The sequence below is a fragment of the Pseudorca crassidens genome, chromosome 12 (genome assembly GCF_039906515.1).
Source record: "Pseudorca crassidens isolate mPseCra1 chromosome 12, mPseCra1.hap1, whole genome shotgun sequence".
Classification (NCBI taxonomy): Eukaryota; Metazoa; Chordata; class Mammalia; order Artiodactyla; family Delphinidae; genus Pseudorca; species Pseudorca crassidens.
The window spans coordinates 40669146-40690923 of NC_090307.1; the positions used below are offsets into that span (position 1 = coordinate 40669146).

At 41.9% G+C, this 21778-nt stretch overlaps 1 protein-coding gene across 4 annotated transcripts in view; it reads left to right on the top strand.

The window, feature by feature from the left end:
- The window catches only part of TPGS2 (tubulin polyglutamylase complex subunit 2), a 56627-nt gene that overhangs the window by 12770 nt on the left and 22079 nt on the right, over window positions 1-21778 (top strand). For all 4 annotated transcript variants that reach the window (XM_067699304.1, XM_067699306.1, XM_067699307.1 and 1 more), the window contains exon 2: window positions 3725-3804. In XM_067699304.1, the coding sequence (XP_067555405.1) occupies window positions 3725-3804 (80 nt within the window). The remainder of the gene's footprint in view (window positions 1-3724; window positions 3805-21778) is intronic.

A 21778-nucleotide genomic window follows, 5' to 3' on the forward strand; every position in this document is an offset into this window, starting at 1 on the left:
GCCCATATCAACTGTGCATAGTTTGTGACAGCAGGTCCTCATGGAATACCTCAGGGATTATTGACTCAGTGACTGTTTTCTACTAGGCAGTCTGTTCCAGTTATTTATTCCTGGGTAACAAACCACCCCAAAACAGTGGTTTGAAACAGCAGTTTACTGTCTCTCCCAGTCCTGTGGGTTGACTAGGCCCAGGTGGGACTATTCTCATTTCGAGTCTCTCAGGTGTATGCAATGAGATAGCAGATGGGGCTGGAATTATCTGATGGCTCAACTAGGCTGGAAGTCCAAGATGGCTTCTGCACTCACATGTCCGGCCCCTCCGTGCTCCTCAGCATGGCCTCTCTGTCCAGAAGAGTAGCTTGGATTTAGTATGTGATGGCCCAGAGCAAAAAGAGGAAACGGGAACCTAACAGTCCTCTTGAAGTCCAAAACTTGCATGGTGTCTCTTCGCCATATTTTATTGGTCAGGGCAGTCACAGGCTAACCCCTGTTAACGTCTCTTCACAGAGGCAGAGAAATAGACTTCACCTTTCATTGGAGAACTGGTGTGGGCAGGGAGTGAAGGAAGGAAGTGATAGCACCCAACTTTGGAGTAGGCTACCACAGAGAGTTTTCATCTGTGGCATGTCATAGTTACCTAGAGCAGACTGTGCTGTGTCTGAAGCCCTGACCTTCATATCTTCATTCAGTATTTCATTTCATACTCTGCCATACAGATTATTCCAGCCAGGCAGCTCACAAATGCTTGTCATTGGTCACAAAGGCAGGAGAGTAGGGATGGCTATATCTAGTCAGATACTACTTCCATGTGGCATATTAATAAACCAAACACAACTTGTTATTGCTATTGCTTTCTAAACATCCTCATGATGTTTTTGGTTATCTGTAGTATTATGATTTATAATAAACATATATTTAGACTTCATCCCTGTTTCAGGCAGAGTTCCTAAAACCCCTCGAATTTCCTAAGTGGTAGGAGAGAATGTGTCTTTTGTTATGTTAATTAGGTGACTTTTGGAAAGTTCTTGGGTAACCTAAAGATGGGGCTGGTTCCCAAGGGAACCAACCAGGATTAGAGGGTTGGAACTTTCACTCCCCCACCTGATTTCCAGGGAGGGGAGAGAGGCTGGAGGTTGAGTCATTTGCCAACGGACCAGTTATTTAATCAAGTATGCCTATGTAATGAAGGCTCGGTAAAAAACCAAAAGGAGAGGGTGCAGAGAGCTTCCAGACTGGTTAGCCAGACACTTCCTCATGCCACTGTGCCAGGCCCCAAACTCAACGAGGACAGAAGCCCCTTTGTTCAGGACCTTGCCCTATGTATCTTATCTCCCTGTTGATCTGTAATATCCTTTATAATAAACCAGCAACCTGGTGAGTAAAGGGGTTTCCTGACTTCTCTAGCAAACTTATCAAACCCAAGGAGGGGATCATAGGAACCCCTGATTTATAGCCAGTCTGTCAGAAGCACAGGTAACACCCTGGACCTGCAATTAGCATCTGAAGTAAGGGCAGGTTTGTGGGACTGAGCTCTTAACCTGTGGGATCTGATGCCTTCTGGTAGATAGCGTCAGGATTGTGTTGAATTGTAGGACACCCAGCTGGTGGTGAGGGGAAAACTTCCCTTCATGTTGGAATTAGCTACTAAGGCAACATGGTAGCAAAAGCATTAGGCTTGGTATCTGAGGCTGTGGTCAGAGATTTAGTTCTGTGAGATTATTTAGTATTGCTGAGCCTGTTTCCTTATCTTTAAAATAAAGTCACGATGCCTGCTTCACACGATTGTTGAAAGAGTAAATGAGATAACTTGTACCAGTTCCCAGAAGTAGAGCATTATACAAATGGAATTTATTGTGCGTCCCTCTCTTCCTCATCCCCAGCACCTCCTCCTTATCAGTGCTGAAGTATTGGGTAGCGAGGTCTCTGCAGCAGGTACTTCCTAAGCAACTTGTTATATGAAAGTTCTTAAAGTCAGTATGTTGACCAGTTGTCCTATCCCGGAGGTGTTCAGAGGTTGAAAGTGAAATGTTCTCATCTGAAGTGTATCACAGCAGTTCTGTCTGAGCCTGTAGCCCCTCCACGTAGGTCTGTTATAAACTGAAGAAGGGTGTGTTGTGTCTGTCTCAGCTTATTGATAGTGACGCTGTTGGCTAGGAATACCTGAGGCACTCACCTAGGTCTGTACTACTTGGATGAGCTCTACAGACATTTCCCTGACTGGAGCTGATGTTGTGGCTGGACCAGCCATTGTGGTTTTTATTATGATTGAAGATACACCTCAGCAACAACTGTCAGGGAACTTTGAAAAAAATTTTTTTATTACGCACAGGTCCTGGAGGATACATGGTATGCCCGGGGCCACACAGCCAGGTAGCTGAGAGTGAGCAAGCAGAGCTGGGTCTTTGTCTTTATTAGGGTCCAAGGACTTGGTGTCTAGGGTTTTGTGGGTTCACTCTTTATTGGTGAATTTAAAACATAAGAGCAAGAATTAGGGCATGAGAAGGGAAAAGGTGGGTGACCACTCAAGTGGTCCGTTACCCAGGGCTTTCTGAAAGGGGAACTCCATAGGTGGGGGTGGCCTGGTTCCTTACCTAGTTACTTAGTTAGTAGCTGTGTCATACAGCTACTGTGGCAATTTGTTTATTCAAGATGGATGTATTTGAAATGGATGCCTCGGCAAAACTTAATGTCAGGCACTTACATTAGCTGTGTGTCCTCTTGCAACCCTAGACACCATATTACCCTGTGAGTACAGTCAGATGACATCCCTATGTAACCAGCTGGTTTGTTGGCAAGGAATTCTATATTCTGTCCCACTGCAGGTGGAGCGGTAGGATGCTAAGACTGATTAAAGCTAGACTCTGCATTTGCATAGGATTACTGCTTTAAAGGGCTGTGCCAAGGGGCATGTAGTGACTTCTGCACATGCTCTTCATTTCTCAACTAGACCCATACTTGGAGTCAGAGGCTTGGCTTTGTGGCTTTACCTCTCAGGCTCAGTGTCCTTGCTGTAAAATTGAATAATGACATTTATTAGTCACTATCTTGGCTTTCGTGGAACAGTGCCAAATAGGACCACCCTTGAAGGGCCAAGACAGTGTCTTCCATCCTAACCAATCATGGGGATAGCAAGGACTCACCCCAGGTCAAATGGCTTGAAGCTCACAGTGGTTTTCTACCACAGTACCATGCTTCCGAACATATTAGGAAGAACACTGAACAGAAGGCAGAAAAAAAATTGTATATATGGTACTTTTTGCTTTTCCAAAGCACCTTCATTTCTGTTTCCTCTGCTTCGCTTATCAAGGAAAGTATTATTGTAATTCTTGTCTTACTAAATGCAAAGGGAAGTGAGCACTCATGTAAGGTTACACAACTAGTGAATGCATAAAGCAAGACTAGGATAGGTGGAGTCCAGAATTCTTAGCTGGTATATTGGACTATTGCTGCATCCCAAGATTTGAGCCTTCTGAAAACTTAAGGGAAACTTTATGATGCATAGAAAGGATACTGGCATAATTATTACCAGGAAGACTACATGGTCTTAGGTTATGGGACCAAGTGCCTTTGAGGGACCAATTGCTTTTATCACAGGGGTAATAAATGCTCCTCAGAGGGATCTGGTATTCCTAGAGCAGTCTTCAAGAGCTAGTCAACCTCTAGTGTAGAAATACGTGAGAATGGACCAACTGAAACTCTACAGACTCTCTCTTTCCTCTTTCAGAATCATCCCCAGGTGTGACAGAAGTGACCATCATAGAAAAGGCGCCTGCTGAACGTCATATGATTTCTTCATGGGAACAAGTAAGTGTTGCCCTATTGAATCCTCACCTCCCAGCAAAGGGAGGTCAACTCAAATGCCCCTGAGAAGGAAAGATTGGACAGGAAACCTATTCTTATCTCAGGCCACAGCCACCTTCAAGGTAGAGTTCACCTTTCTCTCTGTTCCTGTTCAGGCCGTTTAACACTCCTTTCCATTCCATGCCATCTCCCCAAAACAGAGCAGCTCCTCTGAGCCTGTCGTATGGAGGCAATGGAACGTTTGAAGTTGTATATACAACAAAGCTGAAATCCAGCAAGGAAAGGAAGAATTAAGTATTAATAAGTGTGTGGGGCAGAACGTGGTTAAATGTTGCAGAGAAGTATCAATACTAACCAGATTAAAAGCGAATGCTTTCCAACCCTCCTCTGAACTTCCATTCATTCATTTATTCAATAAACGTTTTAGGCCCCTAAAATGGGCCAGGTATTGTGCTTGATGTTGAGTCCTGGAGAGTCAGTGATAATCAAAAAAGAGCACAGTGTCTTACCTCTTGATCTTACTGTCTAAGGCATAGTATAAGTCATTCCAAATATAATTACAAAGCAGATCAAGTTCTGTGAAAGAGAGGTAAAGGGAGCATTGTCAGGAGGCCTGACCTAGTCTGGAGGTTGAGAAACGTTTTTCCCAAAGAAGTTTTGAGAAGTTGTTAACCAGATAGGTGAGATCTGGGAATAAGGGGCTTTTAGCCTGTGTGAAGGCTTCAAGATAGGAAGGATTACATTTTTCGAGAGCATAAGGAAGGTCCATGTGGCTAGAGCACAGGAGAGCAAGGGAGAGAGGTTGACAAGGACCAGGACATGCAGGGCTTCGTAGATCATCAGGATTTCGTTCTTTATCTTGGGAGAAAAGGGGAGCCCCTGAAATGTTTTAAGTAGAGAAGTCAGATTTCTGCCCATGAATGGAAAGTGGTCCATGGACTCCTTGAAATATGTGTTAATTTATGAAGTATGTACATTTTTCTGTGGAAAGATCTTTAGATTCTGAAAGGGGCTTGTAACCCCATAAACCTTAAGAACATGTTTTTGTATGATTTTTTTTTTTTACATTCAAACTAGAGGCAATATACTATGTGCCATTTTGTCATTTAAGCAATGGAGAGCAGAAGTTTTGGTCTGAAATTCACCCGCCCCACTTCTTCACCCGAGGGTTAACTGAAGAGCACATTTCCACAGGAGCAAGCTAGGCAGGGCCCCTCTGACTCGTGCCTGCTCCCAGAAGTACCTGTACCAGAGGAGCAGGAGGGCCCCAAGGAGCTGGTAAGTCCCTTCTCTAGGGGACTGACCCTTGAGAACTGTGTCCTTGGAGACGGCCCAGCCAGAGCACAGCCATCATGTGGTAAACCTGCTGTCTACAGATGCATCTATATAGCCAGATAATATTTTTTCCTTCCAAGAAAGGCCCACTGCCTCTGCCCTGGGAAACCCACTGAGATAAGATAATGGTAAGGCTAGAGGCACTGATGTGAGGAAAACAGCCTAGAGTAGGAGTCTTGTGCCAGCTCAGGCCCTTGGCTAAATATCATAACTTCTCTGTGTCCCCTGTTCATCATCCATAAAATAAATGGTTTGACATTAGTGTTATTTTTTTTTAATTTTATTGAAGTATAGTTGATTTACAATGTTCTGTTCATTTCTGCTGTTCAGCAAAGTGACTCAGTTATACATATATATTCTTTTTCATATTCTTTTCCATTATGGTTTATAACAGGATATTGAGAATGGTTCCCTGTGCTGTACAGTAGGACCTTGTTGTTTATCCATCCTAGATACACTAGTTTGCATCTGCTAATCCCAAACTCCCAGTTCTTCTCTCCCCCCTTGCCTCCCCCGTTGGCAATCTGTTCTCTATGTCTGTGAGGCTGTTTCTGTTTCATAGATATGTTCATTTGTGTCGTATTTTAGATTCCACATATAAGTGATACCATATGGTATTTGTCTTTCTTTTTCTGACTGATATGATAATCTCTAGGTCCATCCACATTGCTGCAAATGGCATTATTTCATTATTTGTGGCCAAGTAATATTCCATTGTGTGTATGTATGTGTGTGTGTGTCTCTCTCTCTATATATATACATATAGACACACATACACACCACATCTTCTTTATCCATTCATCTGTCAATGGACATTTAGGTTGTTTCCATGTCTTGGCTATTGTAGATAGTGCTGCTATAAACATAGGGGTGCATGTAGTTTTTGAATTATATTTTTGTCTGCATATATGCCCAGGAGTGGGATTGCTAGATCATATGGCAACTCAATTTTTAATTTTTTGAGGAATCTCCATACTGTTTTCCATAATGGCTGCACCAATTTACATTCCCACCAGCAGTGTAAGAGGGTTCTCTTTTCTCCACCCCCATCTCCAACATTTATTATTTGTAGACTTTTTTTTTTAATTTTTGGCTGCATTGGGTCTTTGTCGCTGCACGCTGGCTTTCTCTAGTTGCGGCAAGTGAGGGCTACACTTCATTGTGGTGCGCAGGCTTCTCATTGTGGTGGTTTGTCTTGTTGTGCAGCACGGGCTCTATGCGCGTGGGCTTCAGTAGTTGTGGCACGCAGGCTCAGTAGTTGTGGCTCACGGGCTCTAGAGCACAGGCTCAGTAGTTGTGGTGCACGGGCTTACTTGCTCCGCGGCATGTGGGATCTTCCCAGAACAGGGCTTGAACCCCTATCCCCTGCCTTGGCAGGCGGATTCTTAAGCACTGTGCCACCAGGGAAGCCCTGGAGACTTTTTGATAATGGCCATTCTGACCAGTGTGAGGTGGTACCTCATTGTAGTTTTGATTTGCATTTCTCTAATAATTAGTGATGTTGAGCCGCTTTTCATGTGCCTCTTGGCCATCTGTAGGTCTTCTTTGGAGAAATGTCAATTTAGGTGTTCTGGCCGTTTTTCGATTGGGTTGTTTGTTTTTTTGTTATTGAGTTGTATGAGCTGTTTGTATATTTTGGAAATAAAGGCCTGTCAGTCACATCATTTACAAATATTTTCTCCCAGTCCGTAGGTTGCCTTTTCATTCTGTTTATGGTTTCCTTTGCTGTGCAAAAGCTTGTAAGTTTGATTAGGTTCCATTTATTTATTTTTGCTTTTATTTCTATTGTTTTGGGAGACTGACCTGAGAAAACATTGGTGGATTTATGTCAGAGAATGTTTTGCCTATATTCTCTTCTAGGAGTTTTGTGGTGTCATGTCTTATAAAGTCTTTAAGCCATTTTGAGTTTATTTTTATGTATGGTGTGAGGGTATGTTCTAAAATCATTGATTTACATGTGGCTGGCTGTCCCACTTTTCCAACACCACTTGCTGAAGAGACTGTCTTTACCCCATTATATATTCTTGCCTCTTTTGTTGAAGATTGTCTGTAGGTGTGTGGGTTTATCTCTGGGCTCTCTATTCTGTTCCATTGATCCATATGTCTGTTTTTGTTCCAGTCCTATGCTGTTTTGATTGCTATAGCTTTGTAGTATTGTCTGAAGTCTGGGAGGGTTATGCCTCCTGCTTTGTTCTTTTTCCGTAGGATTGCTTTGGCAATTCTGGGTCTTTTATGGTTCCATATAAATTTTAGGATGATTTGTTCCAGTTCTGTGAAAAATGTCATGGGTAATTTGATGGGGATCACATTGAATCTGTAGATTGCTTTGGGTGGTATGGCCATTTTAACAATATTAATTCTTCTAATCCAAGAGCATGGGATATCTTTCCATTTCTTTGAATCATCTTCAGTTTCCTTTACTAGTGTTTTGTAGTTCTCAGCATATAAGTTTTTCACCTCCTTGGTGAGGTTTATTCCTATTTTTTTTTTTTGGATGTGATTTTAAAACGGACTGTTTACATTCCCTTTCTGATATTTCATTGTTAGTGTAAAGAAATGCAACTGATTCCTGTATGTTAATCTTGTATCCTGCTACCTTGCTGAATTTGTTTATCTGTTCCAGTAGTTTTTATGTGGAGTCTTTAGGGTTTTCTATATATAGTATCGTGTCATCTGCATATAATGACACTTTTACCTCTTCCCTACCAATTTGAATACCTTTTATTTCTTTTTCTTGTCTGATTGCTGTGGCTAGGACTTCCAATACTATGTTGAAGAGAAGTGGTGAGAGTGAGCATCCTTGTCTTGTTCCAGAATTTAGCAGGAAAGCTTTCGACTTTTCACCATTGAGTATTATATCGGCTGTGGGTTTGTCGTAAATAGCTTTTACAGTAAGTCCCCTACATATGAACAAGTTCCATTCCAAGAGCGAGTTTGTAAGTCCAATTTGTTCATAAGTTCAACAAAGTTAGCCTAGGTACCCAACTAACACAATCAGCTATATGGTACTGTACTATAATAGGTTTATAATACTTTTCACACAAATAATACATACATAAAAAACAAACAAACACAAAAAATAAAGAAAACGTTTTTAATCTTACAGTACCTTGAAAAGTAACGTAGTACAGTACAACAGCTGGCATACGGGGCTGGCATCAAGTGAACAGGCAAGAAGAGTTACTGACTGGAGGAGGAAGAGGAGGTGGGAGATGTTAGAGCTGAAGGATCATCAGCAATAGGAGACAAGGGCAAGCTGCAATTTCACTCATACCTGATGTTGATGGCACAGGTTCTGGCTTTTTGCTGGATTCAATTCTATCCACCTTCTTGAAAAAATGATCCAGTGATGTCTGGATAGTACCTCTTTTTTTCTCGTCATAGATGGCCCAGTAGCACTGGATTGCATTCTGAATGGCTCCTGCAGCCTTTGTGTACCATCCTATGTTCAGGTCCCGTGCCTCAAAAACTAACGGTGCCTCCTCAAATAGAATAATTTATGTGATTGGACATGCAAATGCATGTTTGCATCTTTGAAAGTTCGCAACTTGAAGGTTCGTATGTCGGGGACTTACTGTATTATGTTGAAATATGTTCTCTCTGTACCCACTTTTGTAAGAGCTTTTATCCTAAATCGATGTTGAATTTTATCAAATGCTTTTTCTTCATCTATTGAGATAATCATGTGGTTTTTGTCTTTTGTTATGTGGTGTATCATGTCATTCAACACACGCAAATCACATTGATTGGTTTGTGTTTGCTGGAACCATCCTTGCGACCCTGGGATGAATCCAACTTGGTTGTGGTATATGATCTTTTTTATGTGTTGTTGGATTGGGTTTGCTAATATTTTGTTGATAATTTTTGCATCTATATTCATCAAAGATATTGGCCCGTAATTTTCTCTTTTTGTAGTGTCTTTGTCTGGTTTTGACATCAGGGTCATGGTGACTTCCTAGAATGTCTTCAGGAGTGTTCCTGCCTCTTCAGTCTTTTGGAAGAGTTTGAGAAGGATCAGTATAAGTTCTTCCTTGTATGTTTGGTAGAATTTGCCTGTGAAGCCATCTAGCCCTGGACTTTTGTAGGGAGGTGTTTTTTTTTTTAAATTACAGATTCTGTTTCACTTCTAATCATCAGTCTGTTCAAGTTATCTGTTTCTTCTTGATTCAGTTTTGGTGGGCTGGGTGTTTCTAGACAGTTGTCCGTTTCTTCTAAGTTGTCGAATTTGTTGATGTATAATTGTTCATATAATTGATATATTATTTGTTCACTTATAGTTTTTTGTATTTCTGAGGTATCAGTTGTGATTTTTGCTCTTTCATTTCTTATTTTGTTTATTTGAGTCTTCTCTCTTTTCTTCTTGGTGAGCCTGGCCAGAGATTTGTCAATTTTGTTTGCCCTTTCGGAGAACCAGCTCTTTTAGATGTTGGGTTAGGTTGTTTATTTGAGACTTTTCTTCTTTCTTAAAGGCCTGTGTTGCTATGAAATTCACTCTAAGAACTGCTTTTGCTGCATCCCATAGATTTTGTATAGTTGTGTTTTCATTGTCATTTGCCTCAAGGTATTTTTTAATTTCTTCTTTAAGTTAATCATTGACCCATTGGTTTTTAAAAAGCATGTTGTTTAGTCTCCATGTAATTGGGTTTTTTTTTGTCATTTCTTTTTCTGTATTGATTTCTAGTTTCATGCTGTTGTGGTCAGAAAAGATGCTTGAAATAGTTTTTATACTCTTAAATTTGTTGAGGCTTGTTTTGTGTCCTAGTGTGTGGTCAATCCTAGAGAATGTTCCTTGTGCACTTGAAAAGAATGTGTATTCTGCTTTTTTTGGATGTAATGTCCTGAAAAAATCAATTAAGTCTAACTATGCTATTGTATCATTTAAGATGTCTGTTGCCTTGTTGATTTTCTGTCTCAAAGATCTTTCCATTGATGTGAGTGTATTCCTATCAATTTCTCGCTTTATGTCTGTTAGTAATTTTTTATGTATTTGGGTGCTCCTATATTGGGTGTATATATGTTGATGAGTATAATATCCTCTCCTTGTATTGATCCTTTTATAATTATATACTGTCCTTCTTTATCTTTCCTTATAGCCTTTGTTCTAAAGTCTATTTTGTCTGATGACAAAATGATGAGTAGTGCAACCCCGCTTTCTTGTCATTTCTGTTTGCATGAAATATCTTTTTCCACCCCCTCACTTCAATTTTTGTGTGTCCTTTTCCCTAAAGTGGGTCTCTTGTAGGCAGAATAATGTAGGCTCTTGTTTTTTTAATCCAATATACCACTCTGTGTCTTTTGACTGGAGCATTTAGTCCATTGACATTTAAGGTAATTATTGATAGATACGTATTTATTGCCATTTTAAATTTTATTTTCCCGTTGCTTTTATATTTCTTCTTTGTCCCTGTCTTTTTGTTTTGCCTTTTTTGTGTGGTTTCATGAATTTCTTTTGTATTATACTCATGTTCTCTTTTTTTTGTTTTTTTTTTAATCCATTGCATGTTTTTGCTTTGTGATTACCCTGTTTTCAAGTATGTTAACCTCTTCCTATATCTACTTGCCTTATTTTTTTTAATCTATTTTAATTAATTATTTATTCATTTATTTTGGCTGTATTGGGTCTTCGTTGCTGCACATGGGCTTTCTCTAGTTGTGGCGGGGGGGTACTCTTCATTGATGTGTGCAGGCTTCTCACTGCGGTGGTTTCTTTTGTTGTGGAGCACGGGCTCCAGGCGCGCGGGCTCAGTAGTTGTGGCTCACAGGCTCAGTAGTTGTAGCAGGCGAGCTTAGTTGCTCTATGGTATGTGGGATCTTCCCAGACCAGGGATCAAAACCATGTCCCCTGCATTGGCAGGCAAATTCTTAACTACTGCACCACCAGGGAAGTCCCTCTACCTGCCTTAGACTGGTAGTCATATAGGCTCAAACACATTCTAGGAAAAAAAAAAATCTACATTTTATTACTCTTCTCCCCCACATTTTATGATTTTGATCCTCTTTTACATCTTCATTTTCATTCTTTTGCTGTTCATTGTGGTAATCATCACTTTCACAGAAGTTTTTTGATTTTTTGTTTTAATCAGTGTACTGGGTTATTTAAGTGATTTACTCTTTCCTGTAGATCCTTACTTCTTTTTATTTAGAGAAGACCTTTCAATATTTCGTTCAGGGTAGGTTTAGCATTGCCGTATTCTTTTACTTTTGCTTGTCTTTATCTCTCCTTCTATTCTAAATGATAATTTGGCTGGGTATAGCATCCTAGGTTGCAGTTTTTTCCTATTCAGGACTTTGAATATATCTTGCCACTCCCTTCTGGCCTGCAATCTTTCTGTAGAGAAATCAGCTGATAGCCTTATGGGGGTTCCCTTGCAATTAACTTTTTGTTTTCCTCTTGCTGCCTTTAGAATCCTCTCTTTTTTTTTTTTTTTTTTTTTGCGGTACACGGGCCTCTCACTGTTGTGGCCTCTCCCGTTGCAGAGCACAGGCTCCGGACATGCAGGCTCAGCAGCCATGGCTCATGGGCCCAGCCACTCCGTGGCATGTGGGATCTTCCCGGACCGGGGCACAAACCCATGTCCCCTGCATCGGCAGGCAGGCTCTCAACCACTGCGCCACCAGGGAAGCCCCTCTATCTTTAACTTTTGTCATCTTTATTATAATATGTCTGGGTGTAGGTCTGTTTGCATTTACCTTGTGTGGGACAGTCTGTGCTTCCTTTACCTGGATATCTGTTTCCTTCTTTAGGCTTGGGAAGTTTTCAGCCATAATTCTTCAAATACATTTTCAATCCCCTTTTCTCTTTCTTCTCCTCTGGGATCCCTATTATTTGTAGATTGGCGTGCTTTATATTATCCCATAGGTGTCTTATACTGCTTTCATTTTTTTTCATTTAGTTTTCTGTCTGCTGTTCTAATTGGGTGATTTCCATTATTCTATCTTCCAAATCACTTATGCATTCTTCCACACTATTCATTCTGCTATTCATTACCTTTATCTCAGCTTTCATCTCGGCGAGTGAATTTTCTAATTTTTCTTGGCCCCTCCTTATAGTTTCTACAGTAGTTCCCTTTTATAGTAATCTGCATTTCTATCAATAGTCCTTCTTAATTCCTTCAGTATTTTTATTATCTCCTTTTTGAACTCAGTGTCTATTAGACTGAAGAGGTCTGTTTCATTGTTTGTTCTTTCAGGGGAATTCTCTTGATCTTTTAATTGGGAGTGGTTCTTCTGCTTCATTTTACTTATATTTCTCTTGCTCTATGAGTTTAGGAGACACAATTATCTACTGTGGTCTTGGAGGGCTACTTTTATGTGGGAGTATCCCTGTATAGCCTGTGTGGGCATAATATTTTTTGGTGCAAGGGCTCTTCTTAGTGTGGATGTCTGCCGCCTCTTTCCTCAGTATGTGCTGGCCATTATCCCCTTGATAGGAGGAGTGACTGGTGTTACGGTGACCAGAGCCTGCACTGGATATTGAGTGGGGCCTCCTCTTTGCTCTGTGGTTGTCACTGCCCTGTCAGGGGCCGGGTCTGTTCCCTAGTCGTTGGAGTAGAAGCCCCCAGATCCATTTATGAGCTGCAGTGTGAGATAGATGGGATTGGAGCCCTCCCACTGGGAGAGGAGCCACTAAGTATTCCTCTGCCAGAGCTGTTCGCCAGTGAGTGTGCTTTGTTGTATCACCTGTCACCTGTTGTGTGGGCTCACAAAGTACACTGCTGTTGGCACTGCCTTTGGCCTGTCTCAACCTTGGGAATGCCATCTCAACCCTGGGAATCCCGTCTCAACCTTGGTGTCCCTCAGACATTGTTTTCACAAGGCCACCAGTGCAGATCCACCAAAGTCAGGTCCCAGGACCTCATTAGTCACACATTTGGACCCACTGTGGCAGATATGGAGGCAGCTCAGACCCTGGCCCAGCCCAGCACCCCCACGCGCATGCCCACAAAGCCCACAGCTGCTAAGCCAGAGCCATCCCAGCTGTAGGCACACCTGCTGTCTACTCAGATGTCCTGCAGGCACTAAATTTACAAAGCCAGTGGTGGAGGTGTAAATCTGTGGCTCGCACAACCTCAGGGTGAGATTTCAACCCTACTTCCTAAGGTGCGTGGCCCCTGGGGCTCAGCTATTGTTTCAGCCCCACCTCTGTGAGTGGGCAGCCCGCTGGCATATGCTCCCAGTGCCCCCGAGGCAGCAGCTGGGGCATGCTCTCACAGAGCCCGCGGAGGCGGGGCCGGCACATGGAGAAGGTGGCTTTAATGGCAGCCCCGCCCCTTCCTTCATGCACCACTTAACAGCGATGCTTCACTTCTGTGGCAGGCCCAGGCTTTTTCCGCGAACACCCCTGTTCCAGCTATGCCACACTCCACCTCCTTCAGGCTGTCTCCGCGCAGCCAACAACAGTCCTTTCCCCAGGTCTGTTCTCTAAACCCTGAGTTCCAGCACCCAGCCCCGCCCATACCAGCAGACGTGTCTCATGCTGGGGCATACAGGGCAGTGGCGCGGACTGTCTGTGCGAGTCTCTCTCTGTTCTGCCTGCTACAAGCTGGTTGTTGCATTCTCCTATGAGCCTCTGAAGCTCCCCTTCTGTCCCAGCTGATCTCCCCACTGGTGAAGTGGCTTCCCAGCGTGCAGGAACCTTTCCTCTTTATCCGCTCTCCCCGCCGCCCCCCGGCACAGGTCCCATCCTGCTTCCTTTTGTCTTGTCTTTTTTTTCTTTCTTTCGTTCTACCCGGTTACATGGGGATCTTTCATGTCCTTTAAGGGGTTTGAGGTCTTCTGTTAGTGTTCAGTAGGTGTTCTGTGAGAATTGTTCCATTTGTAGATGCATTTTTGATGTATTTGTGGGAGGAGGTGAGTTCCACATCCTACTCTGCCATCTTGATTGGAGCCCTTGACATTAGTGTTATTGAAGGATTCATCCACTTCTAATATTTCGTGATTCTTTGCTGCAAATGCAGAAGAAAAGGTTGAAACTAAAACCTAAATGACTGTATACCTGCTGCAGTCTCCTAAGGTTAGAGAAAAAAAATGCACAACCTCTTTTTATTTTAATAAAAGGCAGTTTCAAACTGCCTGGTTTTGTGCCCTTACATGATTCATGTTCACTGTGCCTGCTACCTGCCTTTTGTAATGATGGTAGTTAGTAAGACGTAATGTCTACACAAAGCTTTTCATCACTATGAAAGCATCTGCCTCTTAATCCACACAGCATCCTGGGGTCAGGAGCGTTCTGTTATTAAACATTTCAGTGACATTTCATAGTTGCAGAGTGCTGTACAATTCTTGATTGGTTAGACTTTTCAGTCCCCAGATAAAAATTCAATTTACTGGTGGTGAAACTATGGCCCAAGAGACCAAACAATTTGGCAGAATATCCCCTCTCTTTTTAGCCTCACTTTTTCTACAGTCTGCAGAGAAGAGAGTGGGTTCTGAACGTTCTTGCAAACGTGTCCCTCACATGCCCCTGCTATGAATTTATTCTAAGCACCCCTGGTGGGAGAGAGCAGCCTACAGCATCCTTTCACTATGGAACCCCTCACATTGTGCTCTCGCTCTGCCCCAGTAGCTCTTCTGTGACGGGTAAGGCCCCTCTCTCCAGTGCCTCACTTCCTCCCTCTGCACCGAAAACTGCCCTAGAGGGTCTTCCCCATCTCTTTAAAATTAAAAACAAAAACAAAACTTTCAACCTTACGTCTCCCTCTGGCTGCTTGGCCATTTGTTGCTTTGCACAGCCAAGCATGTAGGAAAATGGTCTAAATCAGGGGTCAGCAAATGATTTCTTTAAAGGACCACATAGTAAATATTTTTGGCTCTGTGGGCTGTACAGTCTGTATCTCAACTACTCATCGGCCATTGTAGCACTAAAAGCAACGATGGATAGTACTAAAATGCATGGGTGTGACAGGGCTCCGATTAAACATTATTTACAAAACCAGGTGGCAGGTCAGAGACCCCTGGTGTAAATTACTGCCCCCTTCCTTCACTTCCCAGTCACTTCACCCTTTTGCATCCTCTGTTTCTCCGCCACCATTCCGTGGACATCGCTGTGTCAAAAATCACCAGGGGCCTCTTCATTGTTAAAGCCATCTTCTCTCTTGACATCTTTCCTGCATTTCTTGCTGTTAACCACCCTCCTATACCTAGCTATCTCCTCCCTTGGATTCTGTAGCTCCACCCTCCCTGATTCTTGCCCTGCCTTCTGACTGTTCCTTCCTAGTTATCTCTGCCTCTACAGATCCACAACACTCCTCTGTTACACATTTGTCTCTGGATCAAGTAGGAATATGTTTGGCTCAAAGAGGTATAATATTAAACTAAGGATAGCTTAAACAAATGGTAGTTAACTGTCCTTACATAGCAAGATCTGAGGTAAGCAGTTGTAAATTGTTCATTGGCCCTGACAGTGTTCAGCCATTATCTCTGTAATTCTTTTGGTCTTTTCCTTTATGGTGGCCAAACGACCACTAAGGCCCCACCTGTCACCTCCAAGCTCAAGGCAGGGAAAAGGTAAGGGATGTTGCCAGCTATACCTGTCACGTTTTAATCGGGAAGTGATAGTTTCCTAGAAACCCCGTCATTGGACTTGGGTTTACATTTTAATGTCCAGCACTAGTTACAGAGGAGGTTCTGAAGACAAGCATTCAACCAGGCACATTACCATCTCAAACAAAATGAGTGTTCTGTCAAGGAGGAAGTAGAGGAAGATGGATTTGAATACGCAACCCATGTGTCTGCCACAGTCTTCTCTGCACCTTGCCTCATTCCTTTCTGTTTCTAGTGCCCAACACAGTATTTATTCCACAACAGACACGAATAAATGTTGAATGAATGAGTGAATTAGGTAAAACACAAAGGGGGGAAAGAGTGTGGAACTTACCCAAGGTCACCCAGCTTCTTTTCCATAAACAGTTCTTAGTTGAGTCCCGAGAGTGAGGCCGCCACAGCCACCATCTCCGGAGCAAGGCGGCCACAGGTGCAAAGGCTTCCCCCACTAATGTCGCCGTCTGTAAGATCCTAAGGACTAGTTACGCCTGGGGGCATTGCTGTTCGGAAGGTTGTCTTGGCTGATACCTGCCTTATACAGAGTTTCACCAAGACATGTGGTGCCCCAGACAGGCCAGTATTTATATTCTTTTTTATCATGCATTTTTAGAGGGAGACTGATGGTTGTGTGGAGAAAGGATTTAGGGAAGAGTACGCTGCCTCTGCTCTGCGTCTTAGGCAACTCAGCTCCGTCCCCAAACTGTTATACCTGCCCCACCAAGACCAAAGGTTCGTTAACCAGGCCTTCCCCCTCTCCTTAGGAAAGAGTTTGAGAATATACTTGAGACTTCTCCTGAGGATCTCACCCCATCCCTCCACAGCCCATTCGGGTTTTCCTCCATTGCTTGGGACATCCTCCCTGAGAAGAGTTTCAGTAGATGCAGGTGTCCTCACTCTCTCACGTTTCCAGTTAGATTTTAGTGCTCCTCATTGATGGGCATTCTGGGCAACCCTTCCTCTGCTGTTGTTGCAAATGGACTCATGGAGAGCCTGTCCACTGTGGATAAGCACCTACAGAAACATTAATTTCCATGCTCTGGCCCCTGGCCTCTTTGCCAACCTGATCCTGCATCTCCCCACCAGCCCACTTCCCTGGTGAAGTGGCCTCTGAAAGTGAGGGAACAGTGGGCCACAGGATTCTCAGAAGTACAGCAGGTGAGCAGGAGGCTGTGGACGGCCCTTACCCCTTCCCTCAAGGCTCAGGCAGTGCCCAGGAAGGCTCTCTGGGAATCCAGCTGACGACTCCTAAAACGTCAGAGTGGCTCTACGGTCCAGCTGATGAAGCAGTAACACAGCTTGTGGTGGACTCTTCCTAGCATAGCTTAAAGAAACTATTGTAGATAGCCTCCTCAGGAGGAGGGGAAAAAAATCAAAAGTTGGGAGTTATGTGACAGAATCATCACTGGGGTGCAGGGAGATTGCAATACCATGTTGATGCCACTGTTATTTCAAACACTGGTCAGCAGTGTTCCTCTCCCTTCTTGACTTTCTCCCAGATCCTCTCTCTAATCCTTACACCCCGACTTCCATTTGCTTTCTTCCAGTCTTCTTCCTTCCCCTTCTTTTTCATCCCCTCAAAATAGAGACTGAGCCTGAATCTGGCAAGAGAAGCCCTCTGAAGTGGGCAGATTACTCTCCACAGAAGAGCAGTCTTTTCCCACACTGTGCAGGAGAGAAATTAAAACAGCAGCAACTCTGAGTTACTGGCCAGGGTGTAGGAGCACCTAAAAGTGGTGCCCTGAAAGCCACACTCAGAAGGAAGCCCCACCATGCAGGCTGCCCACCATGCAGGCTACAGCAAGGAGGCCGCACAGCTGGGCCCACGGTGATTTATATGAAAATGACAATGCAGGTTTAATGTTTTTTTATTAACTTGGTTTACTTGACATTTTGCATGTTTATGTTATTATTTGAATTGTATTAAATATTTTATTTCACTGTTTTTTTCTATTTTTATGAATTTCAAATATTTTTTAAATACCAGTATAAAGTATTACCAAAATTTCTTTCTTGAGTGAAATCAATACTGTAATAAATGTTATAGTCACTATTATTGAAACTCTCCAGCCTAACTTAAAGGTGAACAATGGCTACCAGCCCATCTCGGCTTGGATCTCATGGAATCTGGGTTAAGAAAGACTTACAGACAGTAGTTTCCTTGTCTCTACCACTAGATGGCACTAGTGACCAAAAATCTCACATTGGATGCTGGCCTTTGGGGATGACAGAGGGAGCAAGAACTTTGTCAGAACACTGACAGCTATAGGCTTCCTGTGCTAGGGTCCCAGGGATGGGAGAAAGGCATTCCGTGTACACACTTTTTCTCTCGGAAAGCACAGAGAATGTGTCATACTTGAAGGCATTAGGAGAAAGCCCTAAACTGCAAATAACTTAATGAGCAGGAAAATAAATGGTTAGCCCAAGGAGTCAGAGAGTTCTTTATGTTACTCATCTCTGAAATTGAGAACTAGATGGTGAAGAGAGAAAAAACAAAAGAAGATCAGAATGCATATTTTAGTTCTTAGATCAAGAAAATGCAAAACCTGTTTCATTAAAATGACAACTATTTTATATTTAACAATATAAAAACTGCTTACCTGCAAGCTTGAAGCTTGCTTCTCACATATAGTTCTTGAAGATGCTATTCCCTAAAACCATAATAATTACCCTGATTACCTAATCTCTCTTCCTCCCAGGCTTCCACCTCCTCCCACCTCCAGTGTTTTGTAGACTCAATCTTAGAGATTATTCTTGAACCTGGATTCACAGAGTTTGACACTCAGGGTAACTCAGCTAGTGGCAGAAATGGGAAATAAATTCAGATCGTACTGCTACACTCAACTTCCTCACACATTGGGTACCTGGAATTGACTGACAGTATGACCTAAAGCAAACTTGATGTAAGCAGTGTTCAGTAGCACATCTCAAAAAGGTCCAATAATCAAAAAGTTTGGAAATTGCCCCTCCACCTGTATAAACATAAGACATGATAAGAAGTCAGAAAAGTAATTGGAGAGCTCATCCTTCTGTACTCAGTGGTTTGATTGGCTAGAGAAGACTGGCCAGACATGTGCATAGATGTGAGTTACTTAGAATTTAATGCGTGCTCCTAGTACCTCCTAAAAGGAATCAAAGCTGTTCCTTTGTTCTTTCCACACCAGTTTGGATGATTTGTTGTTCATATGAAATATTTTTTTATATCCTATTGTGCTTCTTTACTTTCTAAGAACTTTCAGAACTGTTAGGTTTATTGCATTAAATGCTCTAGAAGTATTTACTTTTTACCTTTAAGATGTTCTCATTGAGCCAATAATTTGTTTCAGGAAATAATTTATGAGCATGGGTCTGAAATTTACAGAAGTGATTGCTTTGCTCCAGCATCATCAAAATTTTGTGTAGGATCTCCTCTCACACCACGTTCCTCTAGGTCTCCTCCTCTTCTTCCCTTGATCCCCTTTCTCCAGCTAACTCTCCAGAGAGGCATTACCACAGCAGAACACACACCTACTCTGCCTTATCAGGTGAGGCAAAAAAGAGGTCAAACTGGTGGCTCTGCTCTGTCTCTCTAATAGCATTTTTTTGTTGTTTAATTTTTATTGCAATATAATTGACATATAACATTTTATTAGTTTTATGTTACAAAATAATGATTTGATATATATGTGTGTGTACATATATATACACACACACATGTGTTGTGAAATGACAGGTGTAATTAACACCCATCTCAAGAGTTAACAGATTTTTTTTCTTGTGATGAATAACTTTAAAGATTTACTCTCTTAGCAACATTGAAATATACAGTACAGTATTGTAAACTGTCATCACCTTGTTGTACATCACATCCCCAAGACTAGTTTATCTTATAACTGCAAGTGTGTACCTTTTGACCACCTTCACTCATTTTGCTCACCCGCACCCCCCCACCTCTGGCAACCACCAATCTAGTCTCTGTAGTTATGAGTTCAGTTTTCTTTTAGATGCCACATATTAGTGAGGTTATATAGTGTTTGTCTTTCTCTGACTTACTTCACTTAGCATAATGCCCTTAAGGTTCATACATGTTGCCACAAATGTCAGGATTTCCTTTTTTATGGATGAATAATATTCTGTTGTGTGTGTGTGTGTGTGTGTGTATATATATACACACACACACACACCCCATATTTTATCCATTCATCCATCGATGGACACTTAGCTTGTTTCCACATCTAGGGTACTGTAAATAATGCTGCAGTGAACATAGTGGTGCAGATATCTTTTCAAGATAGTGATTTTATTTCCTTCATATAAATACCTAGGAGTGGAATTGCTGGATCATATAGTAGTTATATTTTTAATTTTTCAGGAACCTCCATACTGTTTTCCATAGTGGCTGCACGAATTTACATTCCACTAGCGAATGCACCCTTTTCTCCACATCCTCACCAACACTTGTTAATTTGTTGTCTCTTTTGATAATAGCCGTTCTAACAGGTGTGCAGTGATATCTCACTGTGGTTTTGATTTGTATTTCCCTGATGATTAATGATGTTGAGCATCTTTTCATTTACCAATTTCATCTACCAATTTCATACAATTGGCCATTTGTATGACTTCTTTGGAAAAATCTGTCCATTTTTTAATCAGCTTGTTTCATTTTTTTCCTATTGTTGTATGAGTTCTTTATATATTTTGGATATTAACCTCTTATCAGCGAATTTTCACAATCAGTGAAAATTGTGAATATTTTCTCCTGTTATCTAGGTTCTCTTTTCATTTTGTTGATGGTTTACTTTGCTATGCAGAAGGTTTTTAGTTTGATATAGTCCCACTTGTTTACTTTTGCTTTTGTTGCCTTTGTTTTTGGTGTCAAATCCAAAACATTATTGTCAAGACCAATGTCAAGGAGCTTGTACCTATGTTTTCTTCTAGAAATTTTATGATTTCAAGTCTAACATTCAAGTCTTAACTCGATTTTGAGTTGATTTTTGTATATGGTGTAAGATAGTGGTCCAGTTTCATTCTTTGGCATGTGGTTGTCCAGTTTTCCCAACACCATTTATTGAAGAGACTGTTCTTTCCCCATTGTGTATTTTTGACTCCTTTGTCATAAATTAATTGACCATGTATGTGTGGGTTTATTTCTGGGTCTCTGTTCTGTTCTGTTGATCTGTGTGTCTGTTTTTATGCCAATATACTGTTTTGATTACTCTCCCTTCCTACTCCAGTTTGAAATCAAGGAGAGTGATTCCCCCAGCTTTGTTCTTCTTTCTCAAGATTGTTTTGGCTATTTGAGGTCTTTTGTGGTTCCCTACAAATTTTATGATTGTTCTATTTCTGAGAAAAATGCCATTGGAAGTTTGATAGGGATTGTATTGAATCTGTAGTTTGCTTTGGGGAGTATGGACATAACAATATTAATTCTTCCAAAACATGAACATGGAATATCTTTCCATTTATTTGTATTTTCTTCATTTTTTCCCCATCAATATCTTATAGTTTTCACCTCCTTGGTGAAACTTATTCCTAGGTATTTTATTCTTTTTGATGCAATTGTAAATGGGATCATTTTCTTAATTTCTCTTTCTGATAGTTGGTTATTCTTAGAAAAGCAATAGTTTTTTTTGTTTGTTTTGTTTTGTTTTTTGCGTTACGCGGGCCTCTCACTGTTGTGGCCTCTCCCGTTGCGGAGCACAGGCTCCGGACGCGCGGGCTCAGCGGCCATGGCTCACGGGCCCAGCCGCTCCGCGTCATGTGGGATCCTCCCGGACCGGGGCACGAACCCGTGTCCCCTTCATCGGCAGGTGGACTCTCAACCACTGCGCCACCAGGGAAGCCCCAGCAATAGGTTTTTTTATATTGATTTTGTATCCTGCAACTTTACTGAATTCGTTTATTAGTTCTAAAAGTTTTTTGGTGGAGTCTTTAGGATTTTCTCTATGTAATACCATGTCATCTGCAAATAGTGATCATTTTACTTCTTTTCTAATTTCGATGCCTTTTATTTCTCTTTATTGCCTAATTGCTCTGCTTAGGACTTCCAATACTGTGTTGAATAAAATTAGCAAGAGTGGGCATCCTTATCTTCCTCATCTTTGAGGAACCACTTTCAGCTTTT